Below are 12,427 nucleotides of genomic sequence, written 5' to 3' on the forward strand. Positions count from 1 at the left end.
CAAGCCCCACATCGGGCTCTGTAGTGACAGTGCAGAGTCTGCTTGTGACTCTCTGTCTCTCTCTCTGCCCATCTCCCTCTTGTTTTTCTCTCTCTTTCAAAAATAAACATTTTTAAAAAATAAATTATAAACTTTTAAATGAGAAAGGACACTATTAACTGTTAAGAGAGGAACAGACTCTTAGAAAACAAATGGAACTTCAGAGCAGTGCTTCTCAAACTACCTATGGTAAAGAACACAACTTTTTCTTTCAGTGTCCAAGGACCATTGAATAAACCTACTGAGCATGACTCATCTGCAGTGTATATCACATGAATCCCCACAAAAGCCAAGTAATACCCAAACTGGCAGATACTTAATCGGCATAACAGGTCTACTAATCATCTACTTGGATGTCATGGTTATGTGTAATTGCTGCAGAAGATTTTAATTGATTACTTTCAATTGCTGATTTATCTTGTTACAAATCTGTAATAAGCAACTTATGGACTGGGCATCAGTCCACATTTTAAGTAGCATTACTTTAGAGATCAACATAATTACCCAAGTTTTCCCAAATTGTGTTCCATGATATGCAAACCTGCAAGAAGAAATGCTGATCTAGTCAAGGAAATTATGTCCTCAGACTCACAAACCATATAAGCAAATAAAGTACCTAAGAACTTCTTTAGGAAATAAACCTGTTTAACTTTATTTAATCCAAACTTGACTACAGAATCTTTTCTTTCAAGACTAACACTCATTAACATTACAAAAAACTAATTTTCTATAAAATGCATTGAGAGATCCTAGTATAGACAGAATTACTGATTTACATTATTCAACAGCTGTTTAAAAATTCCCAGTGGCAAGGAACTCATTTCTTTATAATGCGATATAATATAATATAGAAAATTTTAATGCATAGGAAATAATTTTGTGTGAGTTCAAATTATACAATTTGTAAGAGTTGGTTTTAGACATTTTCTGAAGCAATGACAAAACATGTAATCCTTCTTTCGTTGACTGCCCTCCAAATACCTTTCTTCTTTTCTAACATTTTGGATGAAGATGCATTTCTAAGACCATTATCATCATAAATTTATTCTGATTATATCTTAGTTTGTCAATGTTACTTTCAAAATGCATCATCAGAACTGAACTCAGTATTTTGAATAGTGAAAGATGCAGATACTTTGCTCTTTTTCTTTTTTTTAGTCATAAGTGTCTTCTAGCCTAACAAGACCTTAATATGATTCTCATAAAACTTAAATTTTGAAGAGAGCATATTTTAATGTGGTCACCAAGATAAAGACCTAGTGAATTAAATGAGTTGATTTCTGCAAAGTATACTATCATTTCACATGCTGAAGAGAATTTTATTGCAAAACAATTGTCACTTGAGAATAAAGATGCCTTTGGAAAAAAGACTAGTTAGAGGTAGATTTATGACTTGGAATATGAAAGCAGGACCCTGTCATCAATATAGAGGATAATATTTACCATCTTATTGCAGTGGTAGGAGAATATTTACCTGTGTCACTAAAAACCTGTATCAAATTACTAAGTTCAAAAGGTAGTTGGCTACAACAGAGCAGTCTTTTAAGCCAAGTAGAATTGAAAGTTATTCTAAGAGTTCACGGTTACCTAAACTTCAGATGGTTTTACAATAAAGGCTCTGATGAACATTAAAAAATCTTATATTTCTATTAGTTACATAGCTTTTTCTAAAAAAAATATTTGTTTTCCATAAACAGCTTCTGCGAGCAAATAAATCTGAGACATTACACAAAAGTGAACAGGTTTTTTTCCCCCTAAAGAGTTCCTGGGAAATGTAAATGTGCTAAGGTACATTGCCAACCTTGTACAATAAAATGAAACAGTGTAACTAGATGGAAGGCACTTGGCTATTAAGCTGTCATACCCAATGATAGCTAAAGTAAAATCAATGGAAGTAAATGGCTGTGTGATCAACCATGCTCCCAAATATACAACAGTTAGAGACCCAAAGAACTATACCCAGAGACGTCCTCTGATATTTGCAACAGTTGATTTTTAAAAAATTATTTATAAACTATCGTTTAAAAATTTTTTTTAATGTTTATTTATTTTTGAGAGAGAGAGAGAGAGAGAGAGAGAGAGAGACAGAGCAAAGCAGGGGACAGGCAGAGACAGAGGGAGCCACAGCATCCGAAGCAGGCTTCAGGCTCTGAGCTATCAGGACAGAACCTGACGTGGGGCTGGAACTTACAAACCACAAGATCATGACCTGAGCCGGTCAGATGCTTCACCTACTGAGTCACCCAGGCGCCCATAAACTATCTTTAATGTAGTTTTCCCTCAGCTCAGATTCTCACCTCCTCACTTATCCAAGATTCCTGGTAGAATCTATCAAACTGAGAAGGCAGCTTCCTGGCCTCTGTGGTAGCTAATCTCCAAAGATGTCCCTCCCACAACCATTAGAAAACTATAATAGTCTCCCATGAACATCCCAAGCAGGTTTTCACTGATGATTTTAATTCCTTAATCAATGGTGGAATCTCTCATCAAACAGTAAGAATACAAAGTTTTAAAATCTTAGGATATGGCACAAAAACAGACACATAGACCAATGGAATAGAATAGAAACCCCAGAACTAGACCCACAAACGTATGGCCAACTCATCTTTGACAAAGCAGGAAAGAACATCTAATGGAAAAAAGACAGTCTCTTTAACAAATGGTGCTGGGAGAACTGGACAGCAACATGCAGAAGATTGAAACTAGACCACTTTCTCACACCATTCACAAAAATAAACTCAAAATGGATAAAGGACCTGAATGTGAGACAGGAAACCATCAAAACCCTAGAGGAGAAACCAGGAAAAGACCTCTCTGACTTCAGCTGTAGCAATTTCTTACTTGACACATCCCAAAGGCAAGGGAATTAAAAGCAAAAATGAACTACTGGGACCTTATGATGATAAAAAGCTTCTGCCCAGCAAAGGAAACAACCAACAAAACTAAAAGGCAACCAACGAAATGGGAAAAGATATTTGCAAATGACATATCAGACAAAGGGCTAGTATCCAAAATCTATAAAGAGCTCACCAAACTCCACACCCGAAAAACAAATAACCCAGTGAAGAAATGGGCAGAAAACATGAATAGACACTTCTCTAAAGAAGACATCCGGATGGCCAACAGGCACATGAAAAGATGCTCAACGTCGCTCCTCATCAGGGAAACACAAATCAAAAATACACTCAGATATCACCTCACACCAGTCAGAGTGGCCAAAAGGAACAAATCAGGAGACTATAGATGCTGGAGAGGATGTGGAGAAACAGGAACCCTCTTGCACTGTTGGTGGGAATGCAAATTGGTGCAGCCACTCTGGAAAACAGTGTGGAGGTTCCTCAAAAAATTAAAAATAGACCTACCCTATGACCCAGCAGTAGCACTGCTAGGAATTTACCCAAGGGATACAGGAGTACTGATGCATAGGGGCACTTGTACCCCAATGTTTATAGCAGCACTCTCAACAATAGCCAAATTATGGAAAGAGCCTAAATGTCCATCAGCTGATGAATGGATAAAGAAACTGTGGTTTATATACACAATGGAGTACTATGTGGCAATGAGAAAGAATGAAATATGGCTCTTTGTAGCAACATGGATGGAACTGGAGAGTGTTATGCTAAGTGAAATAAGCGATACAGAGAAAGACAGATACCATATGTTTTCACTCTTATGTGGATCCTGAGAAACTTAACAGAAACCCATGGGGGAGGGGAAGGAAAAAAAAAAAGGAGGTTAGAGTGGGAGAGAGCCAAAGGATAAGAGACTCTTAAAAACTGAGAACTGAGGGTTGATGGGGGGTGGGAGGGAGGGGAGGGTGGGTGATGGGTATTGAAGAGGGCATCTTTTGGGATGAGCACTGGGTGTTGTATGGAAGCCAATTTGACAATAAACTTCATATATTGAAAAAAAATAAAATCTTAGGATAACACAAAGTTATTCATCTCTGTTTTCCTTGCTCTGATCATTATTACTGTGTAGCTTTACATTCTATTTGAAATAGGACTGACTGCTCACCAAAAACTGATTTCCATAGCACAGATAGTAAAAAGACAAGATTAATCATTAATTAATCAGTAGTGTTGGTCTATAGATTAAAAAATACAAAGGGAAAGCTCCTGGGTATTCAGTGGATTGCCATTGATGACAGTAAGAGAAAAACTTGGTGTTTTCTTTCTGATGAAGATGATCATTCCTAAATGAACTGACTGAATGGTCCATAGAAAAGTGGTGTGATGTAGCCTGAATTTGCTAATCCAGACTTTAGACTCACCCAGTGAGTGTCTTCCGGTAAATAAGTAGATAATGAGGGCACAAGAATGTAATGAGTTGCAAATTTTAACTGGTATGAAAATGTTTAGGCTGATTAAAAATCTAAGCATATTAGTTTCTCAAGCTGGTGTGTTGCTTTCCAGGAAGTCTAGTCTACGTATAATGTGAATCTATTCAATCCTGGGGTCTATAATGTAGTTCTGAAACATTCTTCAAAGAGTTTCAAAGATACATACACTTCTGAAGGGCTGTTTTAGCACCATCAAGAAATCTGTTTTCTTGGGTCTAGAGATCAGATCAGGGACCAGCTTGAGTAAATGGTATGGGGCATAAACACAAAAAGAAACGTCCCCTGACTTGTATTCAAAAATCCCTTTCTGAGATAACTGAATTATTCCCAGCTATTCTTATGATTAGGGAGTTGAGACACATTAACTTTAAAGAGAGTATCTGATTACTCAGTTTCATCCTAAGAGATTGTCAATATAAAATATATAACTTAAATGGTTCAATACAGACCATTTATTATGCCTCTGACTCAACATTTCAAAGGAAAGCTCAAAACCTACCTGTCATTCCTTGGGATCAAAATTACATTAAATAACTCTATCTGGGTGGATCCTCTGGCACTCCCATCCTTCTCTCTACAAGGAAGGCTGTTCACAAAGACTTTATTGTGTGATTGTACATGGTATATATCACAAAATACAGAGGTTAACTATTTTGGAAACAGGTGTCATTTTTACAGTATTCCCCCAAGCTTTCTCTGAAGCTAATTTTAGCATTTACCTAGCAATGAAAAGTAGTGTGCATTCTCCTGGGTGAGCAGAAGAAGTCTCCCAATCTTTCCAAAATAAGTCAGTTTAGGATTGAGGGTTACAACTAAGGCTTTGTGAGCACTGTTTTTGGGGCTGGTAAAGGAAGAGCTTTTGCATTGTTCGTTGGAAAAGAGAAAATACCTAGAATTTTCCTTTTTGTGGCAATGGATAGCTGTTGATTTAGTATCTCTTCAAATATACTGGATTTTAGTTACCTTTTATTTATATTTGTCTAAATCTTTCCACTTATACTTTCATTCTCCTGGATGGAGAAAACAGGAATGAAATAGAATTGAAGTAGTCCTGTATTTTCAGCTTCCATAACATGGTTTCCACTTTATTCACTTTAATAATTTTATTAGCTTATTAATTCCTAGCTTTCTTGAATCCAAAGAGGCTCCTCACACCCAATTCCATGTGACTTTGATACTACTTGGAAGTCATTCACTTTTTTTTCCCACCCAAAAAAACTTACTTCTTCCATTTTGAAATGTGCCTTCTGACACTGTTGCTTCTGTCTTCACCTTTGACCGAATCCATCTCTTTGTATCTTTGCCTTTCATAGTCCATGGTCCACAGATACAATTTTATCTGATTTTTTAACTGCTTCGCTTTTTAAAATTGTTCACTCCTTTTACGTCATATTCTCTTTTTGAGTCTGTGACTTTAAAATGACAACTAAATTTTCTGTAACTTCTTAAGCCACTTTACTAAATTCTACGGAATATGACTGAGAGTGGCCAGAGTTTTCTTCCTTTGCTCTTATGTCCCAGATTTTGAAAAGGGTACTTTCTCCAGGTTTCTCTCATGTCACGTAACAGTTCCTCTGTGTTGGATGGGATGAAGTGAAGGAAAGTCTTTCTCCCTCACTGTTTCTTTTAATTCATGTACATGAGCACAGAGTCCGTAACTTCTCTGACTCCCAGGTTTTAAAAGAAGAATGAAATTTTGGATAGAAATCTAAATGCCACTCAGAATCCTGCTTAGTTGGCAGTTTTATAATCACTATCAATACACATTAATGTCTTAAAGTCACAATGCTTGGGAACTATCTTTCCCTGGACCAGAGTGTTTTAAGTTTACAAAATTTACAACATGTTCCAAACTATGTATGCATCACTGAATTTAAAACAACTCCTTTGTTTGAATTTATTTTGCCATTCTCCAACGTAAGCAATACATTTCTAAATAAATACAACTATACTTCAAGAACTTCTAGGATGTTCAACGTTCATCCGTTACTTACTCTTTATAGGACTACTATATATATATATATATATATATATATATATATATATATATATATATATATATACACACACACACACACACACATATATTTTAATTTCCCTAATTTTTAAGTGGTCCATAAGTAACTGGACTTGGATTTTATGGAAGCATTTGGTGTATTATTCATCTGGCTAGATGGTGTACTCTTGCAGTAATTTTGTTTCTTTCTTCCTTTATTTTCCAGAAAATGTCCTATATTATAATCACTTTTTGCTTCCTAGATGTCCATGTTGATATATATATATATATATATATATATATATATATATATATATACATATACATATATATTTGTATTATTCGGTAGTGATAGAACCCTTTGATTAAATCTGTTCATTACAAGTCAAGGAAATAAAACTAATTTAAACGTTCTTTCCTTAAAAAAAGTTAATACATGGTAAAGCTGTAGTAATCAAGTAAAAAATATATATACTTATTATTCTTCCCCAGTAAACTGTAAGGTCCCAAATAACAAGAGTAAAAGTTTGAATCTGGATGCTCGATAGTGCTTAGCACAGGATTTTGATGTTAACAGAATTTTAAATGAATGATTTCACATGAGACAGCTTACATTTTTAAAGAAGGTTGATATCATTTGAAATGAACTGACCTCTGATCCGGTAATTTCTTAAAATTCTTATCCAGAAAGTTTTTAAAGTCTAATGTTCATAATTATTTTTAATAGTATTATTTGTGAGAGCAAAAAAATACCATAAAGCCTCAACTGTTCATTGTTACCTTTGCTAATAGAAGTAAACTAACACAATGTATTATATTAAGATTATTAGATAGGAAAGTAAACAAATGAGAAATATGGAGCTCAAAATAACATATATCCACTGTAATCATCATGACACAAAATAGATAAGTAATCATGTTTTTATGCTGACACATTCAGAAAGGGTCATGTAGAAATTTTAAAATATTTTAATCTGAAAATAGCAAATTATTTTTCTATAATTGTATTTAAGTATACCACTCTCTCCAGGAGAAAAGGTTACAGGCATTCTTTATTTTATGTTAATGTACCTAGCTTTTGTTGTTTTTGTTTGCTTTTAGTGTGCATGTATATTAATTTTATAACGACAGAAATAAGGCTATGCAACAAGGACTTCCACACATTAATAATTAAGTGAATATAATACTTAAGTGAATGTAATACTTAAAGTCATATAGTTTATTCCTTTGCACACTTTACTTTACAATATTAAACTGCTTTTTGTGGCAAAAGTTAACATATGATCTTTTCATTGTATCAAAATTAAACTTTCAAAGAGTGTATTCTTTTAGTTTGTAATACCTACCAAGCATCACTTCCTTTCAAATCCCCACCATCATCATAATCATCATTACCATCAGCATAAACAACCATATAAACAGACACTCTTTTGTACCTAATAGAGAGTAATGAGAAAATGTCCATGCGCTTAATGCTGCATGTCATGTTTTATGGTTTTAGCATCCCCTCACATTTTATCAGGAAATAATTTGCTTTGGTATTTGGGTACCAATATGCTTTGAAATTATTCACCCATGCTCAGTTGGATTTTTTGCTGTAGTGTCTTATTAATTCTTGTCTTTTAAAATAACTCATGGGGCGCCTGGGTGGCTCAGTCGGTTAAGCGGCCGACTTCGGCTCAGGTCATGATCTCGCGGTCCGTGAGTTCGAGCCCCGCGTCGGGCTCTTTGTGCTGACAGCTCAGAGCCTGGGGCCTGTTTCAGATTCTCTGTCTCCCTCTCTCTGACCCTCCCCCGTTCATGCTCTGTCTCTCTCTGTCTCAAAAATAAATAAACGTTAAAAAAAATTTAAAAAAAAACCTCATATTTATTCTTAATTATTGGCCTTATAGGACAAAATGGAAATAACTTTATTTTACTTACTTGAGTTTACGTGGAAGTGCCTGTTATATATTTGGTGCTGTCTCCAAATAAATTCACACATCTAAGTACTACATTTCAATGTGACAATAGCTATCTTCTGATACAGACCCATGCCTCATATTTATAATCTGATTTTCCTGTCACTTTGATATTTAAATTTTAAGTTATAAATAAGCTGTGACCATTTCACTTCATAAAACAAGTCCAAAGGCAAATGTTTATACCCCAATTCATCTATCATACTAGGAACAAACCCTTATGGAATTTATATTTGCAAACGTTGATGAAAAAAGAGGTATTTCTGGAAGAATGTGATTAAATTAAAAAGGAAATGGAAAGATTCTGGAACATTTCACTTCTCTGTATATCTAAGAGATTCTGAAGTTAACAGATAACAGCAGACTGTTACTGTTTCAGGCCACACAGTCTGCATGCTAATTAGAAAGCCTTGATTATTTAAGGGCTCCAACTTCCTAATTATGCTTGGACTGATATAGCAAATCAGTTAAAAGTTATTCACTCAGGGAAAAAAAACAACAACAACAACAAATAATTGAAACCACAGGGTTTTTTTGAATTTAAAGAAAACCAATGATTCCTTCAAAGATACACATCTAAGATGCAGTACACTTGACACATTTTTAGTAACATTTATAAATATAATTCACTTGGAGGAAGAGTTAAAAACATACTGATATTAAAACTGCTGTGAAGAACAAAATTGGCAAAATGACACAGTAATGCTAATTTAACTGTTTCTAAGAAAGCAATATTTTATATAATTTGAAATCAGTCTATGAGACTGACAAAAATGTGAATTTATGTGACAGGTAGAGTCAAACCCAAACATTTCAGTTGGGAGTTCAGTGGAATTGCCATGAAGATTTTCCCTTAAAAAATGAAGTTCAAACTTAGAAAAAAAGTTTGCAGAGCCTATCATTTAAAGGAAAATATAATCAGTGCATGTGAAAATATAAACAGTGTCATGTGATACTTACACCCTAATATACTTATGTTTTATAACTATAATTACTTATAGTATATTGCATATTTTAGTATTTGAGGCATTGTCCATAAATTATTTTGGTTGACCGTCATAACAATTCTGTAACATCAGAATGGACAGGTTGTAATGTAAAGGAGACAGAAAGTCTTTTTGTGGATTGAAATAGTTAAGTGGTAAGAAAGCCATAGTGACAAATAAATAAATAAACAAATAAATAAATAAATAAATAAAGCCATAGTGATAAATATCACCATAGTGATAAATGTCATTCAACAAAATATTTTATTTATTTTCGTTTTCTACTTTCATTTTTTTAAGTTTATTTATTTATTTTGAGAGAGCGGGAGAGACCGTGCACATGAGGGGAAGAGGAGCAGAGAGAGGGAGAGAGAGAATCCCAAGAGGCTCTGCACAGCTAGTAGAGAGCCCAACGTGGGGTTCGATCTCATGAACTGTAAGATCATGACCTGAACTGAAATCAAGAGTCGATGCTTAACCAACTGAGCCACCCAGGTGCCCCTCAACAAAATAGTTCAAATCATTTCAAAATCTGAGACTTATGGGAAATTCCTTTGAGATACTTGAATTTACTTAAGGTTGTTAATGCAGAATAAAAAAATTAAGGACAGAAAATGATCTTTTCAATCACTTGAGTCTCTAGGCCACCACCATGAAATCCCTATGTCAGTTCGCATCTCTGTCTGGTACCACAATGCTCCCTATTAGGTCTCCTCATGTCCAGTTTTGTTTCACTCTGAGCCATATAAGCCAGAGTGACCTTTCTAAAAGGCAAATCTGATAAATATTGTCACTTCCCTGATGAAAACTCAACGGCTTTTCCTATTTCCCTTAGAATGAAAAATAAAAGACTTATATTACGATGCCCTCTTCAGCCCAGTGTGGTTCAGGATGAACAGCAAAATAAGGCATCTAGGCATATTGAATATTTTAAGCTGAAGGAGTCTGAGACTATGGCAGAGGCAGGAAGGTCACTTTGATCTTCCATAACCCTCAGCCCCTGGTGCAGGTGGTAAAACCCTCATGAGAGTTGTTCTCCTTATATCTGGAGGAAAGGAAGGTACTTATCAAAGGAAAGGAACACAGAGAAGACACCTAACAAACAGGTCCTGTCATGTTTCTGCAGTCTATTATATACACCTCATACTCCTTAATCTACCATATTTCTACATGGCTGCCCACCTGTCATCAAACCTAGCAAAAAATATTCACATCTGCTTCTTAGTCCCTATGTCCTTATGAAGGCTTCTGTGTCACAAAGAACTTACATTACATCAATCTGTATGCTTTTTTTCCTGTCAATTTATCTCTATCATTTTAATTTCAGACCCAGCTAGGGACTGTCAGAGGGTTCAGGAAAACTTTTTCCTCCCCTACAAACCTCATTTTTCAACTCAACACTACCCCTGCTTCTCTAACCTCCAAAAAAGAGCCTCAGTTATTTGAACATATTCTCTCACTTCTAGGGATTTTCTGCATGTATTTTCTCTAACTCGAACTCTTTCTCACATCTTTATCTACCTACTTCTTATTCATCATTCAGGTTTCATCTTAACCACATCCTCTGCAGAACCTTCCTCATTCCTTCTAGATTAGGTTAGATTCCCTTGTAATGTCTTTCTACGCTAGAACATATTATACTTTATTATAATATTTTGTATTAATTGGCTGTTTCCCTTGGTGACCGTGCCTATGTAAAAAGGCACTGTATTTGTGTTGCATGCTATGGTCTCTCCAGGGCCCAGCACAGTGTCTGATGGAAGTAGAGGCTTAAGAAATGCTTATTAAATGAAAATAGTTAATCTTTTCAAAATATACAATATTTTACAGTCTGGCATGCACTATAGACTATAAAGCATAAATGTATCAATTTCATATAGTCATTAATTTAGTCAGAGATAAGGTTAGAGATGTATGTTGAAAATGCACCTGCTAGAAACAGTATGTTTAGAATATGCTTGATTAAAAAAAAAGGATGGTATAAAATTCATTTAAAATGATAACCACCTTGGGAACTGTTAGTTGTAAAAAAAAAAAAAAAAGATGAAAAACAATCATCTGAAATCAAAAGGATGGCTAGGTTCTATCTTGAACTAAAGGAAAAAAAGAAAAAAAAAGCTGAACTAAACTAAACTGAAATAAAAAGAAAGAATAGCATGCTCTTTTGTTGAGGTTTTGAACAGCTATAGAAGGCAAAGTGGAAATGGAAGGGAAACAAGGTACAGGACCTGATTTGATTTTCTGCTCATTGAAACCTCTGGTCCTTTTCTCATGTTGCAAATACTTTATAACATAAGAAAAGGAGAGGATGAGGGGAATAAGATGGGAGAATCAGTAGCAAGCATTGCCCAAGTGCTTTTAAAAAATTCAAATTCTTCTAAAACAAGAAACTGTGGGGAAAACAAACAAAACAAAATGGTAGCATAATTCTTTCCCACAGTCAAGGCTCAAATTAGGCACCTGGGGCATACTGTATAAGAAGGAAGACTCTTCATCCTTCCTCCACACAAACATATTTGTTTCAGTGGGTGGGTTCGGCATTACTCGATTAACTAGCAACTCCACTGACACTGAGCCACCAAGGAGGCTTTTGAATGTGACACTTGGTTCCTTAACAGACTCTTTCAACAAAGGACAGAAAGTAAAAGAGAGGACAACTTTCATAAAATGAAGCAATATCACATAGCACTAATTACCTGTTCATAATACTGGATATTCTCCTCAGCCATATCTGTAAATGCTGACTTGATATCATTTTGCATATTATGTCTCCATCTTTCCCAGTCTGCTTTCAGGGCGTTATTAGCGCATTCAACTTTATCTTCAAGTTTTCCAATCTCTTCTGTAAGCTGAATTAGATCACAAAGAGAGATAAATTGATCTATGTATTCTTGTTACTAAATGAATTCATCAAGTCTAAGCTGAACATTATATCAAAACATCTTAAGAATAATTCTTTGGAAAGTCACCAGCACTTACCATGTGTAATAACCAGTTATAGTAAAAAGAAGACTGGGCTCAGCCAGAGATGCTAACTGGAGTTCTAAGATGAACCATCAATTAACATTTGACCTTGTCCTAAGTCTGTCAAACCTTGGGCTTA

General features: G+C 35.1%; 1 protein-coding gene across 5 annotated transcripts in view; it reads right to left on the reverse strand.

Moving 5' to 3' along the window:
• Positions 1 to 12,427, reverse strand: part of SNX7 (sorting nexin 7) — a 124,150-nt gene that overhangs the window by 31,125 nt on the left and 80,598 nt on the right. For all 5 annotated transcript variants that reach the window (XM_019457592.2, XM_019457589.2, XM_019457594.2 and 2 more), the window contains exon 8: positions 12,021 to 12,173. In XM_019457592.2, coding sequence (XP_019313137.2) covers positions 12,021 to 12,173 — 153 coding nt within the window. The remainder of the gene's footprint in view (positions 1 to 12,020; positions 12,174 to 12,427) is intronic.

Source organism: Panthera pardus, unplaced genomic scaffold (genome assembly GCF_024362965.1).
Source record: "Panthera pardus isolate Hobbes unplaced genomic scaffold, ASM2436296v1 HiC_scaffold_11, whole genome shotgun sequence".
Classification (NCBI taxonomy): Eukaryota; Metazoa; Chordata; class Mammalia; order Carnivora; family Felidae; genus Panthera; species Panthera pardus.